We start from the raw sequence: 23,534 nt of genomic DNA on the forward strand, positions 1-23,534 counted from the left end.
TTCCTTGTATTGAAATCTGACTCCTATCTCAAGTGCCAACTCTTCCAGAAAACTATTTTTCTCAATCTTCCTCTGAGTTTCCAAAACACCTTTGTTCGTACCTTTATTATAGCACTTCATTTTGCCTCTTGTTATAATTACTTGTTACCCCTCTTATATTATAATCTCTTGAGAGCAAGAATCAGCTATCATTTACTTTCTTTTTAAAAAAACTTAAATTTTAAATTTATTTTTTCCCTTTTTAGCCATCCCATGGCATATGGAGTTCCTGGGCCAGGGATCAGATTTGAGCTGCAGTTGTGATGTGATCCCACTGTTCCAGGCCAGGGGCCAAACCTGTACCCTGGCTCTGCAGAGATACTGCAGATCCTGTTGTGCCATAGTGGGAACTCCTATCATTTACTTTTGAAACTTTCTATCAATGTTTCTCAAACTGCAGTCACTGATCACCTTTAGCAGAATTACCTAAGACTCCACAGATTTCCACATACCCAGATTTATGAACTCCAGTGCACGGAATCTGCATCTTAATAAGCAGTCTGAGTCATTCTTGGGCTTATAAAATTTAAGAACCACTGTTCTGCATTATCAAGACCTAAATACTGCTGGTAGCAGGTGCTCAATAAAGATGAGCAGGTCTCACAACACACCTGGGTGGTCACAGCTGCATTTGTTCTTTTCACAGAATCACTGAATGTCAGGGTCAAAGGTGGTATAACTTCATAGCTGGTATAACTCCTTCATTTTTTGAACAACTAAAAGATAGGAAAAGACACAAAAGAGTAGAAAATAATGTTCTCAGGTGAACTCTAAAAAGGAAAAGCTCATAACGAATAGACTAAGTAGGATAAAGAGGGAAAAGGATGTGTGAAGGGGTTCTTTTCTGGGGTAGATGTGATTAGAAACACAGCCCCAGTGGTTAGCTGCCACAATTGCTATGCTTAGCAACATGTCTCCAATAATTAACTGGAGAGATGGGAGAACAAAGGATAAAGCGGAAAAAAAAAAAAAAAAAGAAAAGAAAGGTAAAATAACCAAAGAAGGTAAGTTATGATTGTGATTGAGAAATAGGCATCTTAACAGATATGAAGACAAAGACAAAGATAATAACGTTGACATTAATAATAACTAACACTTTGGATGTGCCAGGGACTTTCTTACACAGTATGTCTACCCATTGGAGAAGTCGCAAGTAGGTATTTCAATCCCCAAGTAAGGGTTACAAGATGAGGAAACTAAGGTCTGCACAGGCTAACTGGCCAGCTCAAGAACACACAGCTAGCTGGTGCCAGAACTGGAATGGAGACCGACCCAGGTCTATTCGGCTCTAGCAACTAACCCTAGGCTGCTGTAAGATACAAGCCTGATGAATAACTTTTTAAAATTCACATGGGTACAAATGAAAGAATGAGAAAGAAGGGGAGTGGGTACCAAAACAAAAGAAGAAGAAAAAAAGCTGAGGTGAAAAATCTCATGAATAAATGGGAAGGGGATAAATAAGACAACAAGGTTAGTATGTTTTAACATTCTATTTCTATATGTGATGTTCCAAAATAGAAGCACTGAGATTAGGAAGGATTATTGAAAACTGTATTTCAAAGCTTATTCTTGGATTGCCCTCATTGCCCATGGTGTAATTACTACAAAGAGATTGAGAGGTGACTAGTTACAACCACAAACCATGTTACATTAGGAGTTCCCATTGTGACTCAGTGGTAACGAACCCGACTAGTATTCATGACGACTTGGGTTCAATCCCTGGCTTCCCTGAGTGGGTTAAGAGTCTGGTGTTGTCATGAGCTGTGGCGCAGGCCGCAGATGCGACTCAAATCCTGAGTTGCTGTGGCTGTGGCATAGGCCGGCAGCTGCAGCTCTGATTCGACCCCTAGCCTGGGAACATCCATATACAGCCCTAAAAAGAAAAAACAAACAAAAACCAATGAAAAAAACAGGTTACATTATAAAATAAAACCATCAATTTCCTCTAACCTTTCTTCACATAAGAAACTGGCAACTCTTAAATATAAACCATAGCACTTTGGCAGTTCTCTTTAAAACCAAATATCCTCTCACAAGAGGTTAGCTGGAACTACACTAACTACTACTGTAGCTAATCAAACTACAGTTTCCTTTTGAAGGATCCCTTGTCATATAAAACTATAAAATCTTTAGTGATAAAATTTTATCGTATAATGAGGAAGTTCTGAGAAAACGAAGAGAAAAAAGCTGAAGCAGCATATGAAACTCTGGGCTATTTGCCAGATTCATTATCTGTTAGTTTCTTTTTTAAAAAAATAAGTTAGCAGTGATTTACCAAACAATACACAAAAGAAGGCAACAATATTTCAAAGATATTTTCATTTCAGTTTAGTATTTCCTCCTTTTCATCATCATATCCATCATCATTACTTATGTACTTTCCCATTAAACAAAGATAAAAACAAAAATACAAAACACTGTCATTCTGATAACACATGGCCTTGACCAAGCATTCCACAGCTGGGTTCCTGAGGGAGTAAGGCAGCCCTGTACCACTCCAATGATCACAAGTGAAAACGACCCAAGGTCTTTGAGAGTCTTGAGCCTTTCAACCTCTAGAGCTAAAGGTGTAATGAGGGGCCTGGCAGTCTCTGGAGTTAGGAACACTCCTGAGTGAACACAGCCTTGTTACACATTATGTTGCCAATACATATCCAAAAAGTTCAAAGCACTTACAAAATTAATTTCATTTAGAGAAAAGGAAACATCCTGACTCCAGCTGTCTAACTAGGATCTGATAGCTTCCCCAAAAATGCTGATTTTTTTTTGGATGTTGGCCCTCCATGATAATGGGAAGGAGCATAAGGATCAAGTAGAAACTGAGTTACAGAATTAAGATTTTGAATAAAAAATTGTTACTTTTTGGTAATTTTTTTTTTTGAGGGGAGGGCACTAAAGCTCACTGCCGTCTAATGACTTCCTGGAACCAGGGAGTCTTAAAGATTGCTCAGTTTATTTTAAGAACCTATGGACAAAACAAGCTAACATTTTAAAAATTTAATAACTACTCCTTTTCTTTCTACTGTTCCCTAAATAAAACTAAGGCCTGTGCCTCACTGAACTCAGCATTTTTCAGACCTGCAATCCATTCCAAATCCCAATCTCCATTTTGAACTGAGTTTTAAACATTAAAAAAAAAAAAAATTCTTTTCTTCTATGAATGAGCTTTCCAACTTGCTAAATATCTTCTAAGACATCTGCTTTCTGATGAAACCCAGGAGCCTCCAACTCTTAGTAGAACATTCACTGTGTGGTCTTAAAAGAGCCATATGCATGGATTCCTCTTGTACCATGCACTCCAAATTTGGATAAAACTTTCTTGAATCTATTTGACATAATGTTCTATAAAAATGTTCCAAGAGATGACACATTTTAAAGCACTATACCTCATTTACTGAAACACGTCCAAGTATAAAATTCATACAAGAAAAAAAGACAGCATCTTTTTTTTTTTTTTTAAAGATTTTGGAATAACAGTTGTCCTAATATAACCAGCCTTTGCTGCCATCTAGAGGTAAAAACTACAAAGTGAAATCAAGAGTTATCAAGAAAACACAAAATTAATTGCAGCAGCAAAGATGTAGAAACAATGGGAGCCCAGTAACTCTCAGGCAGCTGACCCTACCAATGACCACCATTTCAAGTCATATTGTCTTCGCCAACATATATCAATACAGCTTACAATAAACAAGGCCCGCCAATACTGCGTTCCATACCAATTAGTTTACTGGACAGATTTCAGTTCGTAATAACCTATGGTATTCATATCACACTCCTAGACAATCTGAGTCAGTAGATTCTGAGATGGGATATAGGCACCTGCATTGTTTTAAGCCCCTCAGGTGGTCCTGGTGGGCATGTAAGACCACTGGGCCATGAAACCCTGGCCATCCACAGTGTTGACCCTCCCATATACAGGCAGGTCAGAGTTCCAGGTGAAAAGAAAACTCAACGTTTACATTTAAATGAGGTTTGACTATGGCGGTGTTTATCAAAGTATGTTAGGCTGACCACATGCATCAGATAAATCACCCTGAGGTTTATTAAATATGTGAATTCCTGGATGCCTCCATAGAAAGTGAATATAGATTCTAGAGGAAAAGCCCAGGGATCGACAATTTAAGTAGGCTCCCAACATAGATTTTTGTACACTAAATAGGACAACCAACCTAAATCTTGACAAAGTTAAAGGACATCACTGAAATCTATCTTGGAAAGTGTATTATCAATGCTATGGTTATAAGATCAGCTGACTTGTATTATGATTTCAACTGCAGCTGCTATTCATGGTTTGAAGAATATGGTCGATGTTTACAGAAATGTTCTGGTCTCTGAAGCATTTCCTTTCTTTTTTTATGCCTTAATATAACTTAGTGTTGCTTTTAAAAACTGAATACTTATTACAGAAAGTAGAGAATATAGAAGATATAAGAAAAAAAAAAAGCATCTATAACTTTACTAACCAGAGTTAACCACTGATAGCACTGGTGTATTTTTTTTTCTAGTATTTTCTGTTCAAAGATACATAGTTAAAGCAAGTATACAGTTTTAAAGCCTGCTTTTAACATTTCTAATTATTTCCCTATATTTTCAAAAGCATCATTATTTAAAGATAGCATAATATTTTCATGTGATTATAGTATAATTCACTTACTCTATCTGGCTTATTAGAGTCTTAAACTGTGTCCATTTTTCATTGTTAAAATAATGCTAAAATGAAGAGCCTGAATCTCTGATTCTCTCCTGGAAGGAGAATGATATCGGAGTATCAACATTTCATTTGCTATATTTAGGATTAAGTACCAAAAAAAAAAAAAAAAATCAGTAAGAACACTAAAGCCTCAAAACTCAACTAGTGCCTAGGCATAGAGAAGGCTGACTGTACCAAAAGGAAGCATATTCCCCATATAGTTTAGCCTTAATTGAAGGACTCATATTTTTAGCCAGGGCTGTGTAGTATTTACTTTATTGTACTTTATCAGTACAATAAAATGTGGAAACAAATTTCTATAGAATGAAAAACAACATAAGAAAGGTTTCCATGAAAAGCGATATTACAAATCTATGGTGAACACTACAATGCATTTTTAAAAGATTTCTGTCTTTGAGTTCATAGCAAGAAAAGGATGATGCAATAAAAGAGGAAGTCATCATCACCATCATTGTGGATTATGAGAGAGCTATAGTTATTAGCTGAGACATTGTCCCCATCTCTTTACCAAGGAGTATTCATATTCAAGGAGTGTTCTTCCCAAATAAAAGAAAATAAGAGTGTATTTCTAAGCAAATATGAACTAAATCAAGCCTTTACTCCTTTATACACCAAAACCCACTTTCCCAGTCCAAATCATTCAACCCATCTGTGATTCCTCTCTCAAGCCTCGTATGTTAACTATTAAATATTAATACATTTCTACTTCCATAATGTGTCTTTGCTAACCTATGTCCTTACTATTCCCCCACTACATACATACACTATCTACAGAATCAGGTATAATTTTTGATATCTAGTCTACACTCCCATTCTGCTTCTCAAACACAACCTAATTTGAAGTCACTCCATCTTGTATCCAATTTCCTACCTTAGGGACATTGCCAAAAGTATTCCTTTACTCTGGAATGCTCTCCAATTACTGCTGTTAAAAACTGTAAAAGTCTTTTGAGGCCCAAGTCAAATGCTACTTTTATGAAGCTCTCTTAGACCCCTTAGTTGAAATTAATCTTTCTCTGGAAATTTCATGACCTTTTGATATTATCACCCACTATACTATAACTGCCCAAAAGCAAGAAACATAACCTATATATCTTTGTATCTAATATTATCTACACTTGAGGGCCTTGCACACAGCATAAACTTAACTCATGTTGGCAGAACTGCTTTACTGAAATTTTTTCTTCAATTTGACAATCTTTATTCTGATGTGTTCCTGGAACCTAGCGTTTTCAACAAAGCCAAAATCGCCAAGCTGTCTCTGTGTCCTAAACAATGCCTGCTTCTCCACCAACTGTACCATTAATTACTTTTTGTTTTTCTGTTTAATTCAAGATCAAGGAGGCATGCAAACAGAGAACCCCAACACGGATCCCTAAGCCAAAATCTACAGGCATCACTAAGCTTTCCCCTAAGGTTCTTCAAAGGCCTATGGATAAGACTATTCACCATACTGGCTGTGGGAAACTACACATCATAAGGACTGTCACTTCTAATACTTTCCTCCACATGGGAGGGAAAAGGTAAGTCATGCCAATGCACTGCCAGGATACACTCACCTACAGAAATATCTGGAAAGCTGGAATTACCAGTGCGGAAGGATAAAGAGGAAGGGCTATCTCTCCAGGAAATGATGAAGCAGCAAACAGACAAATGGTTCACTCACAGGTTCCTGGACCTGGTGAATATCATCCTGAAAGACTAGCACATCTACAATTATTTTACCTATATATGTATATGCTTATATATACCATCACCGGCCCAGACATATACTCCAAATCCTCCCAATTCCACATCCTCCTTGTAATCCAACCCAAGGCTGGACTACCTACCATTAGCCTGGGATAGGACTGAATTCATTAGATAGTTTTCTGGTAAACCTAGAAGTAATTCTTCATTTTATAGAACTTTGCCAAGAAGATATAATAGCAAGAATTCCTAATCTGCTTCAAGAAAGATGACTCTCGTCAAAATTGAAGGACGATTAAAATCATATGTTAAGTTCTAAAAATATGACTTCTTTATGGACAGGGGTGAGGAGGAGATTGGTATCTTAGTTATAAGTAGAAAAGAAACAACAAGAGTGAGTAATAGCTAAACACATCCTTTGCATGGCCTACCTGATAATCGCTGGTGCAAGTTTGGCTGCTGGCACTCAGTCTTCTGTCCCATTTTTCCTAGGAGGTTGCCCCTCCTGTATCTACTAGCAATGGAATCTCATTGCTAGGCTTGTAAAACAAACCATATTAGATTGATATTGCTGCTTTTCTATAGTAATCAGGACACTTGAGAATCAAAGGTCACTAATAATGAAATCTTTGAGATTTCATTATGAGATCACTGTCTTGAATTTTTAAAAAAAGACAATAATTATCACCACATACAGCATTCTTTAATCATATCTCTTCCCTGAATCAATGCTACAGAAAAATCAGTTGATTCAACAAAAGCTTGGGATCAGGAAACTCAAATTCTAATCCAAGCTTTTCACTCATTTGACATTGAGCATTAGTCTATGCCTTGAGTTTCTAGTATGCAAAACCGAAGAGCTAAATAATTCTTCAGGTCCCTTCCAGTCCTGATAATCCATGAGTATGTCCAACAGAAAAAAACTGAATTCAGTCATCTCCAAGGTGGGGTTTAGTCCCCTGGCAGTAAGCTAAAGCAGTTCTTTTCATCACACTAAAAACTCACTGAATCAAGAGAAAGCTGTGTCTGTAATCTAGTGTAGACAGAGTAACACAATGACATTTTAAGATACGGTATTTTTGACATAAGAGACAGTTATATCTCACAAAGATTCAGCGAGGGAAAAAAAAAAAAGTCTACAAAGAGCATGACTCAATGTTTTCTGTGATTTTGCACCAAGAACTGGAGGCAAAATCCTAGAGGAAATGCTCCTCGCTAGGGACAGTGCTTTAGCTGGCTGTCCTGGGATGGAGTCAGCAGGGCAGGAACAAGGGAACTGCCATTCTCCACATTCATCCAGGCAAGCTAGCTTCAATGCACTGATGCCACTATACAAATGTCCCTGGGACCCACTTCAATGTCAAGGAGGAGAAGAAGGAACTGGGAATCTGGGTAGTATTGAGCTATCAATGCAAACCAAAGAGAGGAATGATGTGCAGCAGTCTCAGCAGATAAGTGGAAGAGGGAGAATGTAGGAAGACTGGGTGAAATAAAAACCCAAAGTGGGAGTTCCCCTTGTGGCTCAGCAGATTAAAGACCCGATGTTGTCTCCATGAGGATGTGGGTTTGATTCCCGGCCTCAGTCAGTGGGTTAAGGACTCGGTGTTACCGTAAGTTTAAGTCACAGATGTGGCTTAGATCTGGTGTTGGCATGGCTGTGGTGTAGGCCTCAGCTGCAGCTCCAATTTGACCCCTAGCATGGGAACTTCCATATGCTTCAGATGCAGCAATAAACAGAAAAACAAAAACAAAAACAAAAAACCCCAAAGTGGAAAAGTCTAAGTTAAAGGAAAGCAGTAAGAGAATAATGGAAAGAGCAGACTACAAAAGAAGATGATCAGAAGTTCCCATTGTGGTGCAGCAGAAATGAATCCAATTAGTATCCGTGAGGATGCAGGTTTGATCCCTGGCCCTACTCAGTGGTTTGGGGATCCGGCATTGCCATGAGCTGTCGGATCACATACTGCTGTGCTGTCGTTATGGCACAGGCCAGCAGCTACAGCTCCGATTCGCCCCCTAGCCTGGGAACTTCCATATGCCGTGGGTTTCACCCTAAAAAGAAAAAGAAAAGAAGATGATGATGCTCTGACACAAAAATAACACAAGAGAGACAGTTCAGAGGGAAATACAGGGCAGTAGGACAGTAACAGGTGGATGGTGCAGTGGGAAAATGTGTAAGGTGCTTAGGGCTGTGCCTGATATTAGCAGGTAATCTTAAGTGAACAGAGAATGAGGGAGAGAAGGGCCATTCAGTCAAGACAAAAGTGAGAAAATGTGCTAAGAGACAGCAATGGTATATGATAGGATAAGGAAAAGCATTCATGCTGGGTAACACTTAACACTGATAATTATGCTGATGAAAAGAAAAAACACTGAACCACCTGGGGTGGAAACCAAACAGACTGAAAAAATCATGAAACAAAAGAGGAAAAACAGGCACCAGCAATACTCCAAGAAAAACACAAAGCCCTGGAAATGTTTTACCTTGAAGATAAGCACAAAATATGTTGCATGTTTTCAAAATTGCTTTCTCCTATGTTAGGAGACTTCCTAAAGTACATTTTCATGCCAAGCCAGCACAAGTTCAAGAGTAAGCAAGATAAGAGGGACAAGATACTGTACAAAGAACTAAAAAAAAAAAAGTATAGGAAAATAGCAACACTTCTATGGCAAGGAGCAGAAACCCATCTTTAAATGGTAATACAGTTCTAATTCCACTAAGACAAAAGCCTTTAACAAAATCTAGTCTAACAAAAGGATTACTAACCAAAAATCATGCTTATTTTAAATCAATATATTATACCATTAAAAATACATAAACAATTTAGAATTGGAAATACTATTTTAAGTTTAGAAAAATGCTGTTTGACCTATATAACACAACCAAAACATAAAGAATTTGCTTCCTAAGCATAACCCTGCTTCTGCAGAAATGTGGTCCCTCCGAAGAACGAGAAGAATAAAAGAAGCTATCCTAATAATTCTAGTGATTTCATTCAGTTAATTTTTAAAAGGAAACAGATAAAAATCTAAGTGAATAAAAACACATTCAAACTGTAACAAAAACTTTAATAACCTGATACTTGTATGGTATGCTGGAGTCTTTCCTCATTCCTTTATTAGCTTCAATGACTTCTGAACTAATCTTTTAGCTTTTTAGAATAAAGTATCTGATTTCAGGATGAATGGGCTGATCTAATATATGATAATTATGGACGAGTAATGAAGTAGTTGATATAATAGAGTAATTCTCTCAGGGGTGTTTTTCAAATTCCTGCTTTTGAGGACATGGGACATAACACTTGAGGTCTGACACTGAGTCTGGCCCAGTCTTTCTGTATGTCCTGGAAGTTAAGAATGGTTTTACATTTTTAAATAGAAAAAAAAGCCAAAAGAATATTTTGTGAAATATGAATATTACATGAAAATTCAAATTTCATTATGTATATAAGTTCTATTGGAACACAGCCACACTCATTTGCTTACATATTTATTATGTGATTGTTTTTATGCAATAACAGCAGAGCTGAGTGAATAGTTGTGACACAGACTAGCCAACATAGCCTAAAATATTTACTATCTGGCTTTTCACAAATAAGTTTCCTGACCTCTGGCCTACTGTGAACTAGACTGATAACAAGGAACTCAAGAATAAGAACTTAAGAAGAGCTTAATTAACTGATTTTTAAAAGCAATGTAAGAATGCAGTTAAGAATTCTATGAAAGCTGATGAAAATGGGGAAACTATATTTCGAGCTGTTTGTTGATATATTTAGTAAAATGTATATAATTCTATGAATGCACTAGTGTTCAACTAAAGAACGTCAGATAAAAACAGGTCAAAGGATTTATTTGTGCCACAATATAATGTAGTGTATAACTGTTGAATCTGAGTAGGGGAAATGGAAGTATTTCTATGCCTTACAAATTCCTGGCATTTTTCAAGACATGTTATTTGGAGAAAGAGGTGTAAATGTGTCCTTTATACATTCATAATTGCTGTCAAGAACCACTTGTTTAATCATTTGCAAGAATCATAGAAATTGTATAAAGCAAAACTTAGGCCTTTTGTTACACAGCCTTCAAGTAGAGAACAAAAATGTTGTGTACACTTTCTCTTCTTTCCTTCCTCTCATCTTTTAAAATTTATCCTAACTTTGTTTTTTGCTTTTAAACATCTGTCTTGAGATAATATTACTTCCATTTTGAATGAACCACATCAATGTATACACCCTTTAATGTAAGCAGATTATGTTTTCCCTCTAATTTCACTACAGGGCCTGAAATAGGGCCAAGCATGAGACCTCAATAAATGATTTTGAAAATGACATGCTCTGAAGTTGACCTCTTGTTGTATGTTATAAACATCTACTGTAAATATTCCAAGTTAAATTTTATATGTAGAGGCAACGATTTACAACATCTACTATACATGGCTGCCTATAGGTAAAATTAGTGCTATAGACTATTCTCAAAGTCCAGTGCTACAACCTACTTATCTGTGTCTCAAAGTAATCAATGTTCTTTAGAAGAGTATGCTTTGGGAGACAAAGGGTTAATAAACAATTTGATAACAACGATGTATATAAATAAAAGGTTTCTAAACTTTGAGCCTTTAACTTTTGGTTTCCAAAGGAGAGAAGTTGAGGGGTGGGGGGATGCTGGGGGTTTGGGATGGAAATGTTATAAAACTGGGTTGTGATGATCATTGTACAACTATAAATGTAATAAATTCATTGAGTAATATAAAAAAATAAACTTTGAGCTTCTTTAAATTGATAAAGCATTTGTTACTTATTTGTTTGTTTGTTTATGGCATGCAAAAGTTCCTGGGGCCAGAGTTTGAAACTGAGCCACAGCAGGACAACACCAAGTCCTTAACCACCATGCCACCAAGGAATTCCACGGACTGTTATTTTAGAGATAAGATTCCTATCACTAATAATTAGAATAATTAACTTGGAGAAAGTGCAGAGACTAGTTTCTGATTGTCTATCTATGAATCAGCTTCTCCACTTATCAACTGAATAATATTGGGCAAATCACTTAACCACTTAGTGCCTCAATTTTCTCATCTATAAACTAGGGATAATAGTAACTATATCATGGTGTACCTGTGAAGATTAAATGAGCCAATGCACGAAAAGCAATCAAAACAGAATCACCACTCTACAAATACAAATTACTATTGTGACCGGCAGTCTCCCTGCGCTATACACAAAAGTATCGTCACACTTCAGTTTTCTAGTTAGATGCTTGGAAAAGATGGCACCAATGATTTAGAATAAGTTTGGAAAGCGTATGAAAACCCTCAAAAGAAGTAGAGGCTCAGAGTTTTGAAGAATGGTATCTGGATGGGATGAGAAATTATGTCTACCTATGTATATGACACCAAAAGCCCTGAAGCATGCATTTACTCATTCAGCTAATATCTATCAAACACCAACTAAGTACCAGGTCCATTTTGGGCTCCCGTAAAATGTAGGATTCTAGTACAGGTATATCTCAGAGATTTTTTGGTTTGGCTCCATTTCAGACCACTATCAATAAAGCGAATACCACAATAAAACAAGTCACATGAATTTTTTGGTTTCCCAATGCACACACAAAAAAGTTATATTTACACTATATTGTACTCTATTGAGTGTGTAATAGCACTACACATAAAAAGAGTACATACCTTAATTAAAAAATAATTTATTGCTAAAAAATACTAACCAAGAGGGTCACCACAGACCTTCAATTTGTTTGTTTCTTTTGTCTTTTTGCTATTTCTTGAGCTGCTTCCCAGGCTAGGGGTCTAATCAGAGCTATAGACGCTGGCCTACACCAGAGCCACAGCAACTCGGGATCCGAGCTGCGTCTGTAACCTACACCACAGCTCACGGCAACACCGGATCCTTAACCCACTGAGCGAGGCTGGGGTAGAACCCGAAACCTCATGGTTCCTAGTCAGATTCGTTAATGACTTCGCCACGACGGGGACGCCAGACCTTTAATTTGTTAAAAAAAAAAAAAAAAAAAAAAAAAAAAAAACAGTATCTGCGAAGCACAATAAAGTGAAGTGCAATAAAGTAAGAAATGCCTGTAGAAAAACTATAAGTCTTGAAAAGCCACAGATATGTACAAAAGGGTCACATGTAGAATAAGAGTAAACCTTTAGAGTTTACATAAAGAGTAAACCTTTATGTAACTGGTTTCTAAGTTACATACCACATCTAAAAAGTCATGAAAACAGCCAAAACATAGTTCATTTTCCTGACAAAAAAAGCTGGATAAGTGTCATACCCAGTGTGTCAGTGTTTGGTCATCCATGTATTTGTATAGTTTATCCTTAGAAAATTGGTACAAGAATTTATAACTACAAATGTCAGGCCTTTGTTGTAGAAAGATGTAGACTGTTGAATAAATGACTAAAATGCTCCATCACCTTGCCACCATAAGCATGTACTGGGAACAGGTGATAAGGAAAAATTTTTTACCTATAAGCAGGTAGCATAGCAGGCAACAGGAATAAAGGCATTACTACAATGATTTTTCCCTTCTCTGATGTAAGGCACTATTTCTCCTTTGACTTTCAAAACAAAATATAATTCACATATTTTAGCTGATCTTTCCCCATTAACCTAAGTAGAATCAGAAAACATGAATTGGTACAACTGTGATTTCTTCCAAATTCGAGAGGTTATATAGGTTAGACAAATCACCAAGTAAATAATCAATCAAGCAGATCTCAAGGAAGTGTATGTACTCACCTACCTTCAAAGGAGTTAACAAAGCAAAACCCCTCAATAAATTTAATGTTAGCAATTTTCAAAGCTCAGTCTTACAACTAGAATGAACCCAAGAAGTAGGGTGAACCTGGGGACTCCAACATATCTTGATGGGAATTCCGGCAACTTAGATGAAAAAGGCTGTAGCACTTTATCATTCTAACTAGATTCAATGTTTAAAACCGTAGGTTGGTAAAATCCTTAAAAAGATGATCTCTAAGGATCCCTCATTTTACAGATTATGATACTGAGGACCAGAGAAGCCACATAGTAATAATGGGAAAAGTGTGACTTCGAAAGTCAGGTGCACTTTACTATCCTCTTCCCAGATCTCTCCCTTGCTGTATGTTCCTAAGTACATTAAATTTTCTGTTTCTCATTATAAAAATGAAAGTAACCTTACCTTTTAAGCATGTTATGAAGATAAAATGAATTCATATTTAAGAAAACATCTGACACATTGTACATACTCAATATATGTTCATTTTCTTCTACCCAAAGGGTGACTAACTTTAGAGACATATAGGTGGTGAGGGGCAAGAAACAGAACTAGGACCAAGAATCACGATCCCCTTCACCACTCAAAGGGAATTCAACTATTTCTTTCTTTCTTTTTTTTTTTTTTTTTGGTCTTTTCTAGGGCTGCACCTGCAGCATATGGAGGTTACCAGGCTAGAGGTCCAATGGGAGCCAACGCCACAGCCACGGCAATTTGGGATCTGATCCAAGTCTGCAACCTACAACACAGCTCACGGCAACGCTGGATCCTTAACCCACTGAGCAAGGCCAGGGATCAAACCCGAAACCTCAGGGTTCCTAGTTGGACTCATTAATCACTGAGCCACGACAGGAACTTCTCAACTATTTCTTAATTGGCCTCTATCCTTGAATCATACCATAAAATACAGCTTTTAACACCTTAGTTACAGGGGGCAGAGGTTATTAAAGTAAAAGTGAAATACCACAGCCTTAAAAGAAAGGCATTTGTACCTTCAAGAAGAAGCATACATTTGCTAGAAACAGAGCAACAAAGAGGAAGTTTAATCAAGGAAGTATCACACTGGCAACATTTAAAAAAAAGACATTTGCTTAGTCTGTACCTGAAGCCTGCCCTTCTGGAAACAATGCTGTAGCAGAATTTTGTCTTTAATGGATATTTCTCAACTCATATTTCAAGACTAACGTTTGCAGCAAATATGTATCAACTGTCAATCATGTGCACAGTCCTGTGGACTTTACAGACATGATCAGGTTTTTGCTTTGTTCTAATAAATATTATAATCTAATAAGGAAAGAGGCCAACTTTGAAGGATGATTTAAAAAACAAAAACTGTACATTAAGCCATGGGACTTGAAAGTTCAAGGCCAGCCTGTGGTGAGGAGTTACTTAAGGTGACTCAAGGATAAAATGTTCACTGAATTGGCAGCCAGTACACATAGAATAATAAACATTGTCCAAATTGTATCAACTGAATTCTAGTCTTGTTTCTGACACCAACTAGCTTTAGGATCTTGTCAGGTTACTTGACATCTTTAGGTTTCACGTTCCTTATCTCTCAACTGGGAGAGTCCAAGTGAATCTCTAAGTCTCCTTTAGGCCAAATAATCCAAATTACATGATGATGATAGCAAGAAAAAGTAAAGTTTTTATTTACCTCGTACAAATGGTGCCAAAGTGCACCATTTGTATTATCTTCATTTAAACTTCGCAACAATCTTACGCAATTACCATTATTATCCTTATTTTACAGATGAAGAAAAGGAAGCGAAATAGTATTAGAGGCCTGGAGTCGCGATGTGAACATAAGCAAATTGGACCTAATCTAGGAATTAACCCTTAACCACTAAGCCTAAACTCCCTGTCTCCGCGAAAACTGTCATATCTATTAAGAAACAGGAAAACGAAAAGCAAAAGCTGCTTGGGAAGGGTTTTTTCCCAAATGGAAGGCAGGTCTGAGTTACTGTCACACTTGTCTGTCTCACGTGTTAGTAAATCTCCCACACCACTTGCTCCGTGACGATAGGGTGTTCCCTCAGAGGTGCGCACCTCGGCGGGGCAGAACCCGGCGACCGCCAGAGGCTGGCGGGGGCTGAAGTGCAAAGAAGGGCTGGGGGGTGGGGGAGGCCCCGCAGCAACGCGGGCACAGTGGGTACCTGGGCTGCTGGCTGCTCTTGCTGGCTGGTTCTCCCACCACTCATCTCCAAGATCGTCTGCCATCTTCACGCAGAACTCAACGTGGAAGGACCACTAGCGAAAAGCAGCTGCTGGTTGGGACTCACGCCGCCTCAGAGGCAGGCAGCCGGCGTTGCAGCACGCGGAGTCTCTCCTCAGGCACCGTCGCCTCCGCCCCGCGGCGATGACGTCACAACCTCCGCCCCGCCTCCTCAGCAGCTGCGCCCAACTCGTCGCAGTTTCTACTTGTGCTCATGGGCGGGTTCAGTCTGGAGACTCAAAATAACCCCCCTCCCACAAAAGCAAAAAGAAAAGAAGGTATGTAAACAAAGGAAGTTTTATCATCCGTTTAAATGCTTCTTTTAGAACTTTTTGTTTAAATTTTATTTTTGCTGAATGGATATTGTCGAAAGTGTGAGACGGAATGCTAAGATAATTTTTCTCAGTTAGGTTTCAAAGAAGTTGAGGCGCGGGAGAAGGCCGGAGCACGTGGATGTGTTTTCGTTGGTGTGTGGGTATTGGGACATCCGTGTGTTTGTATTGTTTGCTTTTAGGAAATGTGCACAACTCATGACCATGAATTTTGGACCTTTGTTGTAGATAAAGGTAATGCTTTTTTCAAACGATATGAGTGAAGAAAATGTCGACTTGTCCAGAAGGGCGTGCCCACAGTCGCACCCAAGAAGTCCCTAACTTTACAAGTTGATGACTTCCCCACCCCCTCCCGTTCTGTTGCTCCCCGTCCCGTCATTGTGAAACGAATAATAAGGGAGCTCTTTTCTGCCCAAGTAGAGGTAAGTAAGAGACCTACAGTTCTTGTCTCACTACTTGAAATGGCAGAGATGGGCAGAGAAAACACGCTTGGTGCCGAGTGGTAGGGCCAGCTGTAAAGTAAGTATGTAGACGGTACTTTTCAGGACAGCATTGGTACACTGAGGTGAAAGTCATACAAAAATGTATTGAATACACGATGCTTGGAATACTGGTTTAAGAATGAGTAGGGGGGAGTACCCCTTTTGGCTCATGGAAGTGAACCGGGCTCATGTCCATGATGGTTCGAGTCAGATTCCTGGCCCCACTCAGTGGGTTAAGGATCCAGCGTTGCCTGAGCTGTCGGATCTGGCGTTTCTGTGGCTGTGGCATAGGCTGGCAACTGTAAATCTGATCTGAACCCTAGCTTGGGAACTTACATATGCCACACTGCAGCCCTTAAAAAAAAAAAAATGAGGCTCATCGGATTCCCCAATAATATCCATGAGTATGCCGGTTAAGCCCTGGCCTCTCTCAGTGGGTTAAGGGTCCCACCTTACATCAAGCTGGATCTGTGTCTGTTGGGTAGGCTGGCAGCTGCAGCTCGATTCAGCCCCTAGCCTGGGAAATTCCATATGTGCAGAAGTAAAAAGGAAAAAGTAAATAAAAAAACAGCGGGATCCTTAATCTGCTGGGCCACAAGAGAACTTCATATCCTACTATGGAGGAGTTCCCTTGTGGCCCAACGGATTAAGGATCTCGCTGTTGTTGCTGCAGCGGCTTGAATTGCTCCTGTGGCAGGGGTTCAGTCCCTGGTCCTGGGAACTTCCATGGGTGCAGATGGGACGAAAATAAAATAAACTAAAGATGAGTGGATATGATCCCACCTTCTGTATGTCATCAACTTCAGTAGAGGAGATTCAGCTTGTAAGAATAAAGGTCTAAACTAATGATAAGGCTACATCTTCATTAATGATAGGACCAGAACTCTTAATCTGATGAGGATTCATATGTTGAAAACTGCCCCAAAGCCACCCAATATGTGACTTATAAATGCATTACTAATTAGACTTTATTGGTATGCCATAAGTGCCCTAAAAGGGAAAATGTTAGATGTAAATGTGGCAAATGTTAAATAATCTGTAACCGTTGAAAGTAATGTGTATTTCAGGAGGAAATGTAAATGGCAGAAGATTATAATGGTTGATTGAAAAGTTAGATAAATACCGATGTGAAAGAGGAAGTGCTATGACGGATAAGAATATGAAAAGATGCTCTGTGTCATTATTAATCTGAGAAATGCAAAAAAGACTACAATGAGATGCTGTTTGTCATTCGGCAAATTGACACAATTAAGAAGTCTGGCAGTACCAAATTCTGGAGAGTATGTTCATCAATGGGAATTCTTAAACATTACTGCCTTGAGTGTAAATTGGTACAGCCACTTAGAAAAGCAATATGGCAAAATCCTCTAAAGGTCAACATACACACCTTATTATCCAGCAATTTTCACTCCTAACTATGTACATTTGGGAAACTTTTGCATTTGTGTGCCAAGAAACTATAAAAGAATATTCACAGCAACAATTTTAATAATAGCAAAAAAGTGGGAACAAACCAAATGTTTTATATAGGAAAATGGATAACTAAATTATTGTATAGCCACACAATTAAGCAGTGTAAATGAATGAACACACGTAATAACATGGATATATTTTGGAAATGTAATGGTTAATTTAAAAAACTCAAGGCCCCGATACTATTTTATAAAGTTCAAGTATAAGGAAAACTAAAATTGTTTAGGCAAAAAAATACATATATTGTTTTAAGGTAAGAAAATGGTAAGCATAAAATTCAGGATATGGATTGGTGGGGGAGAGGAGTGTTAAGGGAGATGGGATTAGAAAGAACAAAGGTAAATAAATTATTGGTAAAGGTATAATTCAGATAGAGTGGATGTACATTTAAATATGCTTTATAACTTATAGGTATGTTAATGTATTTTTGTGGTATCCAATAACATTTATTTGTATAATTTAAAATAAAGGGATTTCCTATCGTGCCTCAGCGGTAATGAACTAGTATTCATGAGGAGGCAGGTTCAATTCCTGGCCCTGCTCAGTGGATTAAGGTTCCACCATTGCCATGAGCTGTGGTGTAGGTTGCAGACACGGCAGCTCAGATCCCATGTCGCTATAGCTATAGCTATGGCGTAGGCTGACAGCTGCTTCTCCGATTTGACCCCTAGCCTGGGAACGTCCATATGCCGCAGGTGCGGCGCTAAAAAATGCAATAAAATAAAATAAAGGGAAAAGATCCATTTATACAAAAGATAAATTTTCAGTTAAGTTACATTAGGTACTATTCATTAAGAACCCACTAAGAATGCCACTTGATGACCCTTTATCTCAAATGACACTCAAAGATGCCAGACAGTCCTAATACTTTTCCCAGGTGAGTTCACTTTCCCACTGCCCCTGACCTCATCCCAAGATCAGCCTTCTTCTTGGCCATGTATCCCCCACTTTTATGTTTTTCTGTCCTCCCTCAAAATCAGCAAGTGCCAGCACTCTCATCCTGGTTGTGTTCTCATCTGATTCACTGATAAATCTGGTTGGATCTATCTCCAAAATATATCCCAAATCTAACCATCCTTCCCATCACTTCCCTCACTGCAGCCTAGGTCTGAATTAGTCGTCTCTTCCTTGGACCACTGTAATAAGGTTCTCGGCAGTATCTCCTCTTCTTTTCTTGTCCCGCCTCAGTCTTGCTTCCTCATAGCAGTCAGAATCATAATGAAACTACCCTGTTTAAAATGTTTCAATCATCTCTCATCACACACCCACTCCCCCATCACCTTGAGAACTGTAATTGCATCGCTTATTCACTACCATGGCTCCAAGACCAAGGATAGGACATGGCGCAGAGTAGACATTCACAGGATATTGATAACCTGTCAGAAATCGAACTCCTTTTACTCTGTTTTATTCACCAAACAGCCTTCTAATAACCTACTTTGTTTCCTAAGTCAGATTTCCTTCTGGCAACAGATATTAAGGCTCAGCAAACTAAGGCCCCCACCCAAATGCAATCCATGCAACCTTATTCGTGGTGAACTAAGAATATTTTTTACATTTTCAAAGCATTGTAAAAACAAAACAAAAATGAAATAGACCAACAACAAAAAGAAAAGAGAATAGAAATATGCAACAGAGATTGTATGTGACCTCATGTATTTATTATCTGGTCCTTAAAAGTGTGCTACTTCAGATTATATTGATTAGTTATCCTAAGTTGTACATCCATTTAACTGTTATATTTGTCAGTGAATTGGCATCCCACTTGGTAAATCAATCTGTTATAAAATCCTGCATCCTAGTATCTGATTACCTCATCCAGCATGGCTGAAAATGCTCAGTCTTTATCTGCTCCTTTTCCTTATACAGTTTCTGAATGAATTTTGTGAGAATTTAGAGGAGAAAGCATTCACTTTCAGTGGGGTAAACTGAAACGCTTTCATAAAGGAGATGGTACTTAAACTTAACCTTGTCAGTATTGTCTTGGACAAGTCATTTAACTTTGCTGGGCTTCACCTTGCTCATCTGTAAAATAAAGCAAAAAAATTGTGTGATCTCTGAGGTCTCTTCCAACTCCTTGCATTAATATTGAATGTCAGACCAAGAATTCTGGATACTGTTGTTCATTAGATGCAAAAGATGTGATGGAAATACTGTTTTAGGAAAACTAAATTGGTGTTACTGTGCAGGTTAGATAACAGATTTGAGCAGAACTTTCCACCTGGCATGGATGTGCTAAGATACTGACCCCCTCAGTCTTTGGTGTAGGCAGAGCCCCTGGGCCAGTTGCTTCAGGATGAGGGTAGCCTCATCTCTTTATCCCAGTGTTATACAAATACAGCCATTTTCTATAGATACTATGATGTAAAATGGTTGGGAAGGACTGAATTGGAGGGAAAAAATTTAAAGGCTTTTTTGTGAAGGTTCACTATACAGTAAAAAGAGCTCAATCAGAGTAGGGACTCTTAGTCCTTGAACCCAGTTTATAAATGTACTTCAGGGAGTCCATGAGTCCCGAGGATGTATTCAAATTTTTACATCATATGAGCAATAAAAAATATTAACAGCAGCAGCAACAGGTTCTAGGTAGCTCTCTAAGCATTTTATACCTTTTTTTTTTTTTTTTTTTTTTTTTTGCTTTTTAGGGCCACACCCATGGCACGTGGAAGTTCCCAGGCTAGGGGTTGAATCGGAGCTGTAGCTGCTGGCCTACACCACAGCCACAGCAACACCAGATCTGAGCTGCATATGCAATCTACACCACACCTCATGGCAACACTGGATCCCCAACCCACTGAGCGAGGCCAGGAATTAAACCCGCATCCTCATGGATACTAGGTGGATTTGTTTCCACTGTCCACAATAGGAATTCTGAATTTTATATCCTAATTCCTCTAATCATCATAACTCCATGAAGAGCTGTGCTGGATTGGATATTTTCAATTTAACACTCTACCTTTCTGTGCCCTAGAAAGCTAATGTCCCTCTGAGCTCTGCCTTCAAATTTGGATTTAGCAAATTGTAGATGATGGTAAGAAATCAAAGGATGAGAGAAAATAACACCCCATGGTCCTCTTTTCAAGGCTGGGACTGGAGCAACTAGCCAGCCTAAGTTCGACATCCATTTAACTATTCTATTTATCAGTGTACTGGCATCCTGATTTGTAAATCAGTGTGTGCTTCAATATGTCTTCTGGCAAGCAGAGGCCTAGGATGCAAAATTTAAGGAGTCACTCACTCTCAGGATAGTATTTATGCAAACCTGAGATGGAGCTCCTCATTAAATGTGCTAGGGGTGCCTGCTTGCCTTACTCTAGTCCTGGCCCTTAATTCTCTACTTCTTATCCTCCTCAGCACCTACTTGTTCCCTTTGCCATTTTGGGGGTGAAATGATGAATTTTGATTTAGACCAAGTGGAAACAGACAATAAATAAATAAATAAATAAATAAATAAATAAATAAATAATTTCAGATGATAAAAGCAATGTAAGGGAAAGAGCAATCAAGACCTGGGTGGGAAGGTTAATAGGGGAGTATGGCAAGACAGGAGGATGGAAAGGGAAGCAGAGGCCAGATCTGGGAAAGCTTCCCAGTCATAGTAAGGATTTCAAATGGAAAACCGTGGGAAATTTTTAGTCCGAGAGATCTGCTTATATTTTCACAGCTGGCTGGTGTGCAGGAACAGTTGAAGCAGGAAGACCAGGTTGGAGGCTGTTGTAATTACCCAAGTGAGACAGGAGTGGCTTGGAATATGATGGTAGAGATGGAAGTGAAGAGAAGTGGTAATGGATGAGATCACTTAAGGAGACACTGTTGAGAAGAGAAGAGGGTTCCTGGATCAATGGATTGAATGTTTGTATCCCTCCAGTATTCATATATTGAAACCCTATTCCTAATGTAATGATATTTGGAGATGGGACTTTTAGGAGGTAGTTAAGTAATGAGGGTAGAGCCCTTATGAATGAGATTAGGGCCTATTTAAGAAGAGGCTACAGAGCTAGCTAGCTCTCTTTCTACCATGTAAGGACACAGCAAGATGGCACTCTGTAAATTAGGGAGAGGGCACTTACCAAGAACCCAACCATGCCAGTATCATGATCTTGAACTTCCAGCCTCCAGAATTGTGAGAAGTAAATTTTTTTTTTTAGCCACCCAGTCTACGGTAATTTTTATGACAGCTGGAAATGACTAAGGCACTGGGCCTTCCCTCTGTAGACATCAGATGGAGAAAGAGAGACCAAAGAGCCTGGGAAAGAATGGCCAGAGATGGAAGAGAAGAGCCAGGCAAATATTGTGTCATGGAAGTAAGGAAGAAGAGTGTTTCCTAAACAAAGATGCCCTGCTAAGAGTCAAGGGAGATAGGGGATAATTACAGGAGTCAGATTCTTGCAGAGGGGAAACAGTTGGAGATCCAGAGCCAAGGGAGGAGATACCATCTGATCCCAGCAAAGTTACTTCATTGTGATGAGATTTGATGGCAGAAAAATTTGATAGCATTTCTGTCTTGTGGCTTCTATTTTCTCAATGAATTCTGGGACCTAATAATGATCCTGGACAGTGGTTCCCAGTTTTGGCTGTGTGGTGGAATTTCCTGGAAAGATTTGTTAAAAATACAAACTTCTGGGCACTGCCTCCCAGAGGTTCTGATTGAGTAAGTCCTAGAGGAGGCATGAGAATTGACTTTAAGAATTCTAGGGAGATCTGATGCACTGCCAGTTTGGAAAATAACAGATCTGTGGGATTTGACAACATTTTAAAGGGAAAAATGACAGATAAATGAGTCAAGTGGGTTGCCATGAGCAAGTATATTTTTCTTGATTTATCAGGTGAATCTTTATAGCAAATTTATCCACAAATAACCACTGATACCCCACCCCAAACATACACCATCTCTCACATCTACATGAAACCAAGGGATCCCTTGGAATTTATTCTCTAAAATGAGTCCATGTGATTTGATTTATGTGGATGGGGTTTGGAATGGATCCAATTTCACTTTTTCTCATGGGTAACCAGTAGTTCTAGTACCATTCTTTTAATCACTCAATCTTCTCCAGTTATTTGCAGTGATAGCTCTGTAGCAAAACAAGTATCCATGTATTTGTGGGGCAGTTTTGGGACCCTCTATTTTCCCCCATTGGTCATTGTCCATCACTGTCCAGTATCACAGTATCCTAATTAGACTTTTCATATTTTTCATTTCTTTGTGTTTATGTTTATGATGATTTCCTTGAATATAACTTCTGGTTCACTAATTGTCTCTTCATGTTTTTTTTTCTCTTTTTCTTTTAATGGCCACACCTGCCATCTGGGGATGGCATATTGAAGCTTAGACACAATGGTAACCTATAGTAAATGAGATGGAGACCTCGGGACTGCCTTGACAGATTTTTTTTTTTTTTTTTTTTTTTGTCTTTTTGCCATTTCTTAGGCCGCTCCTGCGGCATATGGAGGTTCCCAGGCTAGGGGTCCAATCGGAGCTGTAGCCACCAGCCTACATCAGAGCCACAGCAACGGGGGATCCAAGCTGCATCTATAACCTACACCACAGCTCATGGCAACGCTGGATCCTTTAACCCACTGAGCAAGGCCAGGGACTGAACCTGCAACCTCATGGTTCTTAGTCGGATTCGTTAATCACTGCACCACGACAGGAACTCCTGCCTTGACAGATTATTAAGGAAAGGGTCAGGAGGCTCAGCAGTGGGGTTTAGAATGGATTTATTATGTGAGACTAGAGAATCTACCAGCTTACTGTCTTCCCTGGGAGGGCCCAGAGGACAGTTCTTTCACTAAAGCTGTAAGATTGCAGTAGTGCGTTG

The 23,534-nt window shown here is 38.8% G+C and overlaps 2 protein-coding genes and 1 long non-coding RNA gene across 19 annotated transcripts in view; 2 read left to right on the forward strand and 1 right to left on the reverse strand.

Moving 5' to 3' along the window:
- The window catches only part of FILIP1L (filamin A interacting protein 1 like), a 295,463-nt gene extending 286,398 nt beyond the window's left edge, over positions 1 to 9,065 (forward strand). The window contains 1 exon segment of the mRNA NM_001444320.1: positions 6,086 to 9,065. Coding sequence (NP_001431249.1) covers positions 6,086 to 6,277 — 192 coding nt within the window. The 3' untranslated portion in view covers positions 6,278 to 9,065.
- The window catches only part of CMSS1 (cms1 ribosomal small subunit homolog), a 395,732-nt gene extending 380,183 nt beyond the window's left edge, over positions 1 to 15,549 (reverse strand). For all 17 annotated transcript variants that reach the window (XR_014824952.1, XR_014824953.1, XR_014824954.1 and 14 more), the window contains exon 1: positions 15,367 to 15,549. Coding sequence is in view for 3 of the 17 variants with exons in the window: in XM_021071315.2 (XP_020926974.1) it covers positions 15,367 to 15,430 (64 nt within the window). In the remaining 14 variants the exon portion in view is untranslated. The remainder of the gene's footprint in view (positions 1 to 15,366) is intronic.
- A 285-nt stretch (positions 15,550 to 15,834) lies between these two features.
- On the forward strand, positions 15,835 to 19,327 carry LOC146397772 (uncharacterized). The gene is made up of 2 exons (XR_014824961.1): positions 15,835 to 15,892; positions 15,986 to 19,327. It is a non-coding gene; the product is annotated as an uncharacterized LOC146397772 (long non-coding RNA).
- The last annotated feature ends 4,207 nt before the right edge of the window (positions 19,328 to 23,534 follow it).

Source organism: Sus scrofa, chromosome 13 (assembly GCF_054392235.1).
Source record: "Sus scrofa isolate SSC_HxYL_T2T_F1_AM1 chromosome 13, Sscrofa_HxYL_maternal_Yorkshire_Landrace_v2.0, whole genome shotgun sequence".
NCBI lineage: Eukaryota > Metazoa > Chordata > Mammalia > Artiodactyla > Suidae > Sus > Sus scrofa.